At 50.2% G+C, this 13,356-nt stretch overlaps 3 protein-coding genes across 3 annotated transcripts; 2 read left to right on the top strand and 1 right to left on the bottom strand.

Moving 5' to 3' along the window:
- Window positions 1-3,024: 3,024 nt before the first annotated feature.
- Window positions 3,025-4,783, top strand: Aspvir_001161 (glycoside hydrolase family 72 protein; the record flags this gene model as incomplete). Its single annotated transcript, XM_043266289.1, has 4 exons — window positions 3,025-3,102; window positions 3,165-3,202; window positions 3,259-3,284; window positions 3,336-4,783. 4 exons carry the CDS (start codon window positions 3,025-3,027, stop codon window positions 4,781-4,783), a joined length of 1,590 nt encoding a protein of 529 aa, XP_043122224.1.
- Window positions 4,784-5,431: 648 nt separating this feature from the next.
- Aspvir_001160 (putative MFS transporter) lies at window positions 5,432-6,968 on the top strand (the record flags this gene model as incomplete). The annotated part of the gene is made up of 6 exons (XM_043266288.1): window positions 5,432-5,887; window positions 5,950-6,010; window positions 6,048-6,166; window positions 6,216-6,612; window positions 6,666-6,797; window positions 6,853-6,968. The coding sequence occupies 6 exons, from the start codon at window positions 5,432-5,434 to the stop codon at window positions 6,966-6,968; spliced, it is 1,281 nt and encodes a 426-aa protein (XP_043122223.1).
- Window positions 6,969-7,073: 105 nt separating this feature from the next.
- On the bottom strand, window positions 7,074-9,455 carry Aspvir_001159 (transcription factor domain-containing protein; the record flags this gene model as incomplete). The annotated part of the gene is made up of 5 exons (XM_043266287.1): window positions 7,074-7,847; window positions 7,892-8,407; window positions 8,460-9,120; window positions 9,207-9,317; window positions 9,388-9,455. 5 exons carry the CDS (start codon window positions 9,453-9,455, stop codon window positions 7,074-7,076), a joined length of 2,130 nt encoding a protein of 709 aa, XP_043122222.1.
- Window positions 9,456-13,356: the final 3,901 nt, after the last annotated feature.

The raw sequence follows: 13,356 nt of genomic DNA, 5'->3' as shown, positions 1-13,356 counted from the left end.
CCCAACGGTGAACAAAGACAATTCTGACAGGGCTGTTCTTTCATCGGCTTAAAAACAAGTCAAGAATCTTGCAGTGACATACTGTATATTGACGTGGACCACTCGTGGCTAGAGATCGCAGTCGACGAAATGTGGCGCGTACCTCAGCGCTCAGCCCCAGTCGCCAACAAGACTACAACAAGATGGCTTAGAAGGGACAAGCTTTGGACAAGAATAGCTGTCAAATAAATGGGTCGCGGTAGCAGACTGGAAAGGAACGAATGCGGTCAATTGAACGATTGAGTAAAAAGAGTGACAGGGTGCTTGCAGGCTCGTTCAACCAGCGAGCAACACAGTACCCAGAAAGGAGTGATGGTGTACACAGGCAAAGCAGATTCGAAAAAAGGGATGACATGATGATTCTGTCAAGACGCGAAAACACTTGGCAGGACTGTCCTTTGCTTGGCGATTTTCATCTAGTCGACAGATCCAAATATCGTCGTTATGGAGAGGACATTATTATTGGCGAATGTGATACACAGCCACAACAAGCGTGTTTGGATCCTCAGGAATCAGAATAGCGTATCCTGGACGCGCGGAGATTTGTGAGCCGTCATTATTGAGTATGTGGCTGCTGCAAGCCTGCAACGAGACTGGGACAAGCCAGCACCCCTTATCAGATGAAAGATCTCTCTACATTTGCAAAGAGTAGAGAGGTACAATACAGCAGTGATTAAATGATTTGTGGATGTTGTCTACGATGGTATCAGTTGGATGTCATCAAAGATGATGATGCACTCCTATTTATTGGCGCTCTGATTCTGATTTATGAGGCACCGCATCAGTAAAGTTAGTTATTCGCAACTAGCACCACGTCGTAATAGTGGCTCCTTAGTAGATCCTAATAATCATATCCTAACCGATTAAGGTTGGCTCTCAATTCTGGAAAAGCCAGTAGATACCCCTGGAGCATGTGCACTTTGAGAGAGCTGTTTCAAATGCTGCGTCTCTCGCAAAAGGCAGACGCATTGGTTATCAGATTTTTGATCAGTTTGATCACCCTGTATGAAGACAGGACCTGGAGAGGTCAGCAGTCCGAGTTTCATGGAATCATGGTTGATTGCAGTACCATCTGTGGGTCTGGGATAGATTGAGTCCAAACTCTGCAAGTCCAGGAACCAAGCCATATCACCAGCCACAATGAACACATCAGCCACATTCTAGTATTCAATCTTCGCCTCAACTTCTCAAGGATCAGCTCTGGACTTTCGACTGCTGGCAAGAACCTGACCGCCTCTTGGATTTGAATTTTGACTTTACAATAGTGTGCAATCATCAATACCCAAGTTGTCGTGCAACAAGACACGTCAGTAGCACTTGCATCCTGTCACAGTCTGCTGATCAAGACAGCTGCTGAATTTAGGTCGTCAGTGTCTGACCCTTGCGCCATGATGTGGTGGGATTGTGAGCAGTTCTGTCTGTAGTCATTGTCATTCTTAACACAGCTGCCTTGTAGTTTATGTAAATTTATCCTTGATTCTCACTCTCTAGATGAAACAAGCCGCTGCCGAAACGAAACCCATTTAAGAATATATGTTGCAGCGGTACAACTATATAATCTGGTTCCAGCAACGCAGCGTAATTCATCTTAATGCATCTGCAAATTATGAGACTGGAAAGAAAAGCAGAGACATTCATTGCAAATGGGAGTGCTTTGTTGTCAGTGCATACGTCTCTTAAGGACATGGTTGCATATTGCATAAAACCATTGCTTAAAATTACTTATGCTCAGATGACTAATAGTACAACAGACTGAAAATTTTTATTACTGTGGGCTTCAGGGCAGTTCCAGACCCTGAAACCCTGGTCGCCGGTCCCTGGTAAGACATTGTATTGCCCAGGGTGTGTATCGCTAGGTAGTCTGTTAACATGGAAGGATAGAAATACAGCTCAAAAAAGAGGACTCGCACAATATGCAGTTTGAATCAGCTCTCCGAAAGTACTTCAGTCTTACTTCCATTCTTGCGGTGGTAGTAAGCCAACTTGCAGGTGTTCGAGTTGAACTCGTCAGATTTACCAATGCTCACATAATGGAAATTGGCGATCTTAGGAGCTCAAGATTCAGGACAAGCCAGACAAGCCTGACAAGCCGGTACTTGAGAGAGCGAAGCAACATTGATGCCCCTATTCCCAACCAAGCTACTTCAACAAGACAACTGGGCAAAGGTAAGCATACAGGGTTCTCCGTAATTCCATTATTACAATACAAGCCCCATCCTAACGACGAATCAGCACCCAGGACCCTGGCGCTAAGTTTCAAAGGCCCCGCAGTTATATCACTGAGAATGTCAATCCTTTGTCCCTGGACGTATCATTTGCTCCCCTCCCATTGATTGCTTGAATGATCATTATTTACAAACAGAAGGTGCTTGGCGATACACCACATTTCCCACATTGGATACGCTCAAGTGAGACAATTGCAACAATGGTCTCCATCAGCTGTTGTAAGAAGATGGACTCGGGTCAGTAGACGCCCAATCATCAGTCCACATTGCTCACTGGATGTCTCAATGTTACATAGAATCAACTGGATGCTTGATAGTCAAGTATACTATTTATAATCGGCTACGGTAGTGACTAGGTAGTGACTGGGTAATATTAGTATTACAGGGGCTGCTTACTACTCCATACATACTCTAGTCCTCCCAAGTGCTTGCCTGCCTTGGTGCCTGCTCCAGCTTCTCCTTTCCCATCTTCTTCCTGTCATCCCCGTACTTTCTTTTTCCTCTCCTCCTTCATCCTCTCGACATCCTTTCTTTCCCTCCTTGTATTCTATTTTCCCTATTGGGACTCCAACCATCCAACGGCTTATTGTGTAACTGCCGTCAGTCACTCGTTGTCCATATTCTGTCATTTTCATCCTAAGACCCTGTGGGTTTGATATCAACTGGGTTTGCGGACCAAGACGATCAACCCACTCTTCGCAGATCATAACATCATCTTTCATCTACAATTGAGTTTGCACTCGTTTAAATCACATACAACATGAAGTTTGTTTACGCCGCCGCCGGAGCTTCCCTCGTGGGCAGCGCCCTCGCAACACTGCCCGCCATCGAGACTAAGGTACTGAAGGCCTGTTCACTGGACGATCGCATTGGACACTAACTCATATGTACTTGATATAGGGCAACAAGTTCTTCTACTCCAACAACGGAACAGAATTGTAAGTTTGCCTGTCGCTTCCAGCGTCTTTGTTCTGTGGTGACTGACCGGGTTTAGCTTCATTCGCGGTGTTGCCTACCAACGTATGTCCTAAGAGATCTTCATCAATCGGTCCCGAGACTAATCCAGAGTAGAGGAGTACCAGGCCAACGGCACAGCTTCCGAGAACTCCGACTACACCGATCCTCTGGCCAACGTGGACAGCTGCAAGCGTGACATTCCCTACCTGAAGCAGCTGCGCACCAACGTCGTCCGTACCTATGCGGTCGATCCCTCCCAGAACCATGACGAATGTATGAAGCTCCTGGACGATGCCGGCATCTACCTGATTACCGACCTGTCTGCGCCATCCGAGTCCATCAACCGCGCGGACCCTGCCTGGAACACCGACCTGTACAAGCGCTACACCAGCGTCATTGACGCCTTTGCCAACTACAGCAATGTTATTGGCTTTTTCGCGGGTAACGAGGTCGCCAATGACAACAACAACACCAATTCGATTGCCTACGTGAAGGCTGCCGTGCGAGACATGAAGTCGTACATCAAGTCCAAGAACTACCGCACCTCCCTGGCTGTCGGATACGCCACCGACGACGACGCCAATATCCGTGCCGACTTGGCTGACTACCTTGTCTGCGGTGATAAGGCGAGTTCTATTGACATGTTCGGCTACAACATCTACGAGTGGTGCGGTGATTCTTCCTTCGAGAAGTCTGGCTACAAGGACCGTACTGAGGAATTTGCCAACTACCCGGTCCCTGCTTTCTTCTCGGAGTACGGCTGCATTGACCCCAAGCCTCGCAAGTTCACCGATGTCCCCGCTCTGTTCGGTCCCCAGATGAACGACGTCTGGAGCGGTGGTATTGTCTACATGTACTTCCAGGAGGCCAACGACTACGGTCTGGTTTCGGTCAGCGGCGACAGTGTCAAGACCAAGGAGGACTTCTCCTACCTGTCCTCTGAGATGCAGAAGGTGACGGCCACCGGCGTGAACAGCGCAACCTACAGCGCCAACACTGCCACACCTACCTGCCCTTCGGTCGGTACCAAGTGGGAAGCCTCCAACAAGCTGCCTCCTACTCCCAACAGTGAACTGTGCGACTGCATGGTCGAGACTCTGTCCTGCGTGGTGAAGGATTCTGTGGACGAGAAGAACTACGGCGACCTGTTCGACTACCTCTGCGCCGCCGGTGTTTGCGGTGGAATCAACTCCAACTCGACCAGCGGTGACTACGGAGCTTACAGCGTCTGCAGTCCCAAGCAGCAGCTCTCCTTCGTCATGAACCAGTACTACAAGAAGAACAACAAGGCTGCGACCGCCTGTGACTTTAGTGGCAAGGCCCAGACCCAGAAGGCTGCTGATGCTTCGGGCTCTTGCTCCTCTCTGATCAACCAGGCCGGAACTGCTGGCACTGGTTCCGTGACCGCCGGTGCCACTGGCGGCTCCAGCAGTGCCAGTGCGACTTCCAAGGGAGCCGCTGGTATTGCCGCTAGCCCCATGGCTGTCAAGGTTGGTAACTGGCAGTTTGGAGCCTACATTGCCACTGCTCTCTTTGCCGGTGTCGGTATGCTTGTGCTGTAGGTGAAACAGATTTGAGTCAGATGCAGTAGAGGGGTTGTCATTCGTGTGGTTCTAGATTTTTTGTTTGAGTACATACTTTTTAGCAAGTAGTGTGGTGCTTCCATTCCTTTCGACAGGAACTTTGCTTTTATACCTGACCACCTTGCGGTCTGTTGGACATTAGTTAAATGAATGATTTAATACACTACTGCACTTGTAGCTCATGGACCCAGAGTAGATACAATCTAAGCTGCTGCCAAGGAAGAGCTTGGAAATTAAAGCCCAAAGGACTGACAAGTAGATATATTTGGAAGAAAGAGGTTAAGAAATGATAGACCAACTAACCACCCACAAACTGTTCCCAAACTTGTAGTGCAAGTGGAAGGTCGGAGTATCCCAGAAGCTACAATCAGAGAAGGGGGTTGTGCTGGTGGCCGAGTCTCGGTGCCAGTCACCGAAGTATGACTCGCAACAGGGTGGATCTTGCAGACTTATCCTCGGCCTGACACTCGGCATGCCGAACAGCTCCGGAAAAGAATCCGTCAGTGTAAATATTTATCTCACGTATTCCTCTACCAGCATGGCTGAATTAGACTGAATCCGATTGATATTGATATTGATACTGCTCTTGACCAATGGGTTCGGGATCCGACAGAAAACAGATAAGTCATGACAAGCCCAACCCCGACCCCAAACCCAACCGCAGCTCTCGACCTCGAAAAGCACACACAAAACACACACCCCCTCCCGCTCTGGCGCAAATGCATTATCCTCTTCGTGGTCAGCTGGATGACCTTCGTCGTCACATTCTCCAGCACGTCGCTCCTCCCCGCGACCCCCGAGATCGCAGCCGAGCTACGCACCACGCCCGAACTGCTGAATGTCACGAACGCGGGGGTCCTGCTGGCCATGGGCTTCTCGTCGCTTCTTTGGGGGCCGGTGACTGCGCTGCTGGGGCGTAGGGTTGCGTATAATATTGCGATTGGGGCGCTTTGCGGGTGTTTGGTTGGCACGGCGGTTGCGGGGGGGAGTAGGGTGTTTACGGTGTTTAGGGTGTTGGGCGGGTTGACGGGGACGTCGTTTATGGTGCAGGGGCAGACTGTTCTGGCGGATATTTTTGAGGCGGTTTGTCTTTTCCTTTTTCCTTTGCTTTTGTTCTTTGGGTGGTAGGGCTGATTGATTGATAGAAGGTCAGGGGGACGGCGGTTGGGTTCTTCATGGCTGGGACGGTGACGGGGCCGGCGATTGGTAGGTATACATACCTCTGTGACATTTCTGGTTGAAGGTGTCGAAAGACGTCCTTCCTCCGTGCGAGATGTCCTCGCCATGTTCAACCCCGTGCCATGTTCAACCCCGTGCGAATCTTCCGGCAGTGGCTGTATCCTAACGTCTTTCTATGCGTATGTACCTGCCTGCCAGAAATTGACAAGAAGGAAGAGACTGAATGAAACAGGATCTAACGTGTGGCCTCCTCGCCGTCTTCCAGTACGCCCTTCTCACATCCGCCCGCGAGATCTTCAACCCCCGCTTCAACCTCTCCTCTGCCCTCGTCAGCGGCCTCTTCTACCTCGCCCCCGGCGCGGGATTCCTCCTGGGGAGTATCGTCGGCGGAAGACTGTCTGATCGCACCGTGAAACGGTATATCGCTCGCCGCGGGGGGCTGCGTCTTCCGCAGGATAGACTGAACAGCGGGCTGGCGACGCTGTGCGGGGTGCTGCCCATCGCGGTGCTGGTTTACGGGTGGACGCTGGAGACGCGGGCGGGAGGCATGGCTGTGCCTGTCATTGCGGCGTTTTGGGCGGGAGTGGGACTGATGGGTTCGTTTAATGGGTTGAATACGTATGCTGCTGGTGAGTTCTCCTTGGGTGAAGGTGAAGGTGATGCGGATGTTGATATGTGGTAGAGGCGATCCCCGAAAGACGGTCCGAGGTTATCAGTGGGAAGTTTATCAGTGGGAAGTATATCGTGCAGTATTTGTGTTCGGCCGTTGTTCCCCTGGTCAAGGTGATCGGGGTGGGCTGGACGTTTACAATCTGTGAGTGACACTCCCTTCGAGGCTGCGATTCCGGAGGTGAACTGACTGGTTGAAGGTGTGATCTTGTCCCTACTCGGCGGAGGAATTGTGTTTTGTATCACGCGCTGGGGAAAAGCTATGCAGCTGTGGGCTGGGGAGAAGTTTCATTTAGATGGGAAGAGTGGGCTTTAGATTGCGTCGCGGTGCGCTGATTGACGAGTGATGACCGATAGACGATAGACTATAGAATATAGATCCATATACCATAGTCGTTGCTCTTGCCAACCTTGTGTACAGTTATAGGCCATGACTCGTATACATGCTCTCCGTGTCGTTCATAAACGTGTCAACCGAATGCAACAGTCCCAGATCGAAATCCGACTGCGCGAGAAAGTCCTGCATTGTTGGTTCCAGAAAGGTCATTGCTGTTGGGAATCCCACTGCGGCGTCGTGAATCGAAATCCCAGGCGCTAGATTGCCATACCCATTGTACCCTGGGCCAGTGTTTGCCTCAAGCTCATTGTCCGCTCTGATAATCGACCCTGGTCCCGGTTGCAATGGATCCGTTTCATCTGTATGAGGTAGCGTTGGACCGGCAGACGAGGCCAGGATGTTTCCTGGCCCGAGCGCTTCTGCTCCGTTTACCCTCGCTTCCTTTCTGCGCCCTTCGTCCCCGTACCGTTGGAGGCAGTATTTGACTTGCTCCAGATTCTGGTAGAATTCCGAGGCCGCAAGATTGCCGTTCTCGCTCATTGACTGCAGCACAGTCAGACCGGTCTCAAAGGCGCCTAGGTCGTTGCGGCTGCCGATGGGAAGCAAGCTGGACATTGCGAGCACCAAAGAAGCCGAGAAGAGGTAGTGCGCGTGGAAATAGCCAAATACCGGAACGGAGCCGTTGATGTAGCGCGTGAGTATCAGGGAGTGACTGTGGCGCGCTGCATGTATGCACGCTTCACCCAGAGTCCAGACGGGTCGCGAGATGGTATTGTCCTTGCTCGTGGGGGTGGTGTCGGACTCGCTGACTTTGATGAGGAGATGGAGGAGGGTCGGGCGGGTTGTGAGTATAACGCACTGTTCAAGTCAGTATTGTTCCGGTTGAGGAGGAAGCCAAATACCTGATTGAAAGCCAGGTGTAGAGAGTTGATATGTTTCGTGTTCATCTCAGGGTCGTTTTCGTTCAGCCGCAAATGGTCGGGTAGTGTATCTACCCAGTTCTTCAATGCTTTCAGTAGCTTCTGCACGCGCTGGAGAAACGTCTCGCTGTATTTTCGTCGGCTGTAGAGTTTTGCAATAGTTTCGCCGACAATTCGAGCGAGCTCTATATTGGCCGTCTGATAGTCTGGGTCCGAGAATTGCTCATCGTGCAACTGCGCCGGGCTTATCCTGGATGGCATGTCCACGTGGATATCATCATCAAGGATCTGGGATGGCATTCCCATCTTTGATCCCCACATGCGATCAAAAATGTAGATCGTCCACCAAATTCGCACTCGATGTTGGCGCTCGACAGGATCGATGAGCTGCGACTCGGGGATGTTATGGTTCAACCCGATCTGCAGACTCAAGCGCATCGCGCTGCCGATCAACACATACGCCGAGTGGCGTCGATTGAGATAGTACGAGAACAATGACTGGATGATCAGTTTTCTTCTTGAATCTGCGGGGAACCAGGGACAAACAAACCAACAACAAGAGCGTCTCCAAATGGGTAATGCTTGTTCTCTCTGGCAATACCTGAACCAAACTGAGGGCGCGCGCAAAATATGAAGTCCCCGGCACCCTCGACCCGGACAGCGGTTCTGTACGGATGGAGTAAGCTTCGCCAAAAGCGAAAAGAGCAAAGAATTTGCACTGGTTGACCTTGCAATCAAAGTCACCCGTGCGATATATCTCCTCAAGCTTCTCCAATGTCGATTTACGCAGTAGCAGATGATAGAGACATCCAATCTGACGCAGCACGATCTTCACCAGAAGTCGAGCTTGCTGAAGGCTCGCCCACTGTACATACGCCTCGTTGGCCGCTGCGATATTCGCTTCCTTGACATACTGCATCCGAGGAATATGAGGGGTCGTGTTACTACCGGTCAGAAAACGACGGAAACGAGTAGCAAAAGCCGTGCAGGCTGCCTCGCCGATGAGGATAGGCGGTGCGGATGGGTCATACGGATGGAACCATGCACGGTCACCGATCAATGGGTTACGGACACTAGTATTGCTTTCATCTGGCTGCTCTGTGAGTCGTGATTCACTTGCTTCGGCGTCATGGGTCGGTTCGGCCGAGTTTGCCGAGGGGGTGGATTGTTCCTTTAGACGTCGATTCTCCGAAATCAGACTTTCCAGATAGCTGTACGCATAGTTAGCAATAAAACCTGCTCGTTCGAGAGCCATGAAAACTGTAATTGGCATGTCCTTCGCATACCTTTCGCTCACTTTGACCTGGCGATCGCGTTGGGTATATGCGCACTCGTCTGCACAACCCACCGTGCGGCATTTGGCGCATGGCTGCTCTCCAGAGCACTTGATCTTATGCGCATGACACCGCTGGCAACTAAATGGTCATCGCAAGCGAGAGTTAGATGCCATACTTTGGCCAAGAGAGATAGTGACGCACGCAATGAACTTCCTCCGCTTGGAGGATTCTTCTGTCTCCGCGCTGTGGGTGTTCTTCCGCCGGTTCATGAGTCATGACACTTCGATCGCTTTGATCGAAATCGATATATTCTCTGTGACAGCCCGGCAGACCATGTGACAGCGCGTCCTTCAAAGCTCTTAGCATTCTGAACCTGCTTGAGGCCGCTCGATGGTGTTGTGTCCGAAGTGCCAAGAACTCGGCTGCACTCGCCGAACTAAGTAAACCTGCCTCTGACCAATCAGAACGCAGTCAACCACACACACGATATCGAAGGTAACGTTCAGGTGCTTTCAAGTGTGATATAAAAGAACGCGTATGACGGATATTGCTGCACTTTCTTCTGACAATAATCTATCCAGTTGCTATTACAGGATGATAAGGCCCTTGGAACTACCTTCAAGGGAAAGCACGCAAGAAAATGAAGTATACTTCAAAGTGAAGCCCCGTCAATTCTCATGAAGCAGATTTGATGCCGGAGGTGCGCAAGACACCAGCTCGATGACTTCCGTTTACTCCTGTTTACAAGTGAATTTCAGCAGCTGAGTATAGGATTAACGATGTCAAGATGCCTACAGCAATTATCCTCATGTTCAACCTCAAGACTTCTTGGAAAGTCCTCTGGCTCTCATGGCAGAAGGTGCGTTGAAACGATTCTAATGAGGAGTTCCCGTATGGCGTGTTATTCTGCATCACCATTGTCGGCCTTTAGTCATGTACATTGTGGATATCCTCCTTCCGAGCAGCAGAGGCTGGCCATACCGCGCAAGATTCAACGTAATAATGATATTCCATTAAGTTCGACGGATATCTCGACAGAGGAGGGAGAGAGCTCCATCGTCTGTCTGGCAGAAAGATAAACAGACGTACAACGATGGCGCGGTCCAGGGAAATGAAAGGATGTACAGATGTAGTTTCAGGTGCCAGCCAGGAAAAGCAAGGAAGGACGCGACTGAAATCCGTTGGACGAGGCAGTAGATACTGGATCCAGGCCAGACATTATCGGGAGAATTGTATGGGTTGGTTCTGTCTGGGAACCGAGAAATAGGCCGACTGCTCTAAAACTATTTAGGATTCTCAAATCGCATTGGGATTCATAGTTTAGTATGCGTTATTGACGGTCATAGCGCTTGAACATCTACCTCGTCCTGTTCTTCCTGTGTGTTTCAATGGCACCGGTGAGTCAATGAGCTCAGCGGCGCTTCTCCGAGCATATTGTGCCCACCAACAGTTTGTGTAACATCTTTTGTCTCCGTGACTTGAGTAAGGCAGAAAGGGACGTTGACCCCAGACAATACCGTCGCGCCTCCATCTTTTCGAGGTTGACGGATCGCGAATTCCAATGCCTAAAAACGATCATCCCGTATTCGGTCTTCAGCTGCTTCAGTTAGTGGTACATTGTCAGGGGTAGGTGCACGTCTTGGTTTTGCGCGTTTAGCTTGAAATTCCGCCTGGAATGGACGACGGGACAGGCGGGTCAGATGGCATTGCAGAGACGCGTCTTTGCTTCTGGAGGTCAGCCGAGCTACGTTAGTAAGTTCAAGCGGCCATCAGTTGTCTTCTCATTATAGCTACGCCCTTGACAACGGGATGAGGAGGTCAACACGACGATTCTAGACCACCATCCAGCGAGAAAGAGGTGCTGAGAGCCACGTAACCTATCCTGCAGAAAGAGTATATCTTTCTAAAGACATCCATTTTTGTATCACCGCATAGTTTGATGGGAAGGGGAAAAAAAAAGGGGGGGGGGGGGGGGGAAAAAGATGAGAAATGTTGGGGGGGGGAGAGAAACTGGTCTGATTGGTACAGCAAGTAGGACAGGGCTTCTTCGAAACCAGAGGAAGAATCAAAACCAAGACGACGAGATGACCAGTAGAGCAGACAGGCGAATCCTTTGGTTTTGAGACTAGGAGAGAGCAGAGCACATAGCTTCCTTCTGCAGGTCGCCCGATCAGTCACAGCTACTCCGTAGTGAGTATTGTCATGCAGACTTTCTTTCTCTTTGGATAGATCCTCTGGTAAGTCAAGTCATAAGGGTCCCAGAGAAAGACAATAGAAAAATAGGACCAGGGGAAATTCTGTTGGTCAGCGTTAGAGAGGGCAGGGCAGGCCCACGTTAATCTTACCCTACCTTAGCATCGGTCGGATTTCTTCTCCAATGCCAATTAGAGTGGACGGACGGCTAGTCGGGACTCGGGATCTTTCACCCTTCTCTTTCTTCCCGCTGCGTCGACGACGTGCCAGGAAAGAATCAATCACCAACCTCCGATAGAAATAAAGGTCTTTCCTAATATTTCTTCTCTCATACTTTTTCCAAACTCACAATATCATGCGGATTGGCAGGAACATGGGTCTGCTTCCTGCACCACCGATTTAGCCTAGTCGACCGCTCTGACATCATGATCGCATCAGAAAGTCTCCTCAACCATCGGTTCGCTTAACGCGTTCTTTTTCGCTTAGAAACGTCTCCTACAGTGTCCCTTGTCCATTGTGCCGTTGGGTACGGACGATCCCCGCAATGATTGACCGGAGAGATCATCACTGGTGGATCAGTGTGCCACTGGGATTGTGACTGCGGAGCAAAAGTCTTACGATCATACTTGAAGTCGAGTCATGGTTGAAATTCGATGAAATTCGATGATCAGCACCGACGATTCCCCATGCCACACGCCCGTCCCTGACTTTAGAAGATAAAGACTGGTCAGTGCAACTCCGAGAACGCGCGGGTGTGGGAATTTCGTGCTTTAAGCGACACGATGTGGGTGCGATCCAAAATTTGGCCAGGAGAATCCATTTTGCTAACGGGCATTGCTGATCCGGAGTCTGCTCATTTATGCGGGTTTGTTAGTCTGTTGACAGTCACGCCTACTTGACTGCGGCTCAACCGCCACAGGGAAAAAAGGCATGGTCGCATTGTTCTTCCCAATCATGTCTTTCGTACCTCATCAAAGGGCCCGTACTGCGTACCGATCTTGATAAGGTCACTTCGCTGGTTACTTCGCTTTTCGCTGCTCAATCCACTGCCGTCGTGTCACAAAAACCTGGAGCGCTAAAGAAGTCCCCACTGTCTCGGGCAGCATGCACATCTTATCCGTTGACACCATTTTCAGCCGGCTGTAATGCCTACACATATTGGGTTCATGTTGTGCTGCGCTGATTCCGCAATATCGTGCCTTCCTCAATACCGGATTCATATTCGCGAGCATCCTGGTCGACCCTCGACTCTTGATTGCCCATTTATCCTAACCGTCGCCGAGAAAGATTTTCGTGTTTGATCGCTGTGAGTTACATCATAGAAATGGCAACTCAGTATCTCAGTATCTTCCGGCGCCCTGCAAGCTTCCGAAAGGAACCCAATACTGGCCTGGAGGAAGTAGTTGATTTAGTGACAAGATAATCATGGCAGACGGAGAATCGTGCTGGCTGCATCAAACACGGACTCGGATCCATGCACCTCGCGACTGAACGAATCTATATCACTTCGTATTTGCACTGCTGCGGGTGGCTTCGAGGGACAGCGACAAATGACAGACTCTATCGCGATCGAGACCGATTATAATATCGTTTCTATTAGTTGAAGGTGCCCACTCTATCCTCATCTCATGTGCTTCATCACGATTATGAGCATGGTTTCCAACGCTTGAGCTCCCCTATCGCTCGTCCTGCATCTAACACTGCTCGATAAATGTGTTGAAGGAGAGGTCAAACGGTATTCGAATTTCGAGAATATCGCGCGGGCCGAAGGGGCATTATGTCCTAGGGTTTGCGATGTCAGTATGGGCTAAGGCCTGGAATCAGTGAACAATTTCGCAAACCAACTGGTCATTCGCTCCAGGTAAACATCAATATCTTTTCTTGGGACGATAGTAGCAACCGATCACTTCACAGCTCCTGAGAATTATTATTCAGGACTCGCGCTGGAAAGGTTCCGCTTCAGGCCCAGTTGATGAG

Source organism: Aspergillus viridinutans, assembly GCF_018404265.1.
Source record: "Aspergillus viridinutans IFM 47045 DNA, scaffold_1, whole genome shotgun sequence".
Taxonomy (NCBI): Eukaryota; Fungi; Ascomycota; class Eurotiomycetes; order Eurotiales; family Aspergillaceae; genus Aspergillus; species Aspergillus viridinutans.
This window is presented reverse-complemented; position numbering and strand designations above follow the sequence as displayed.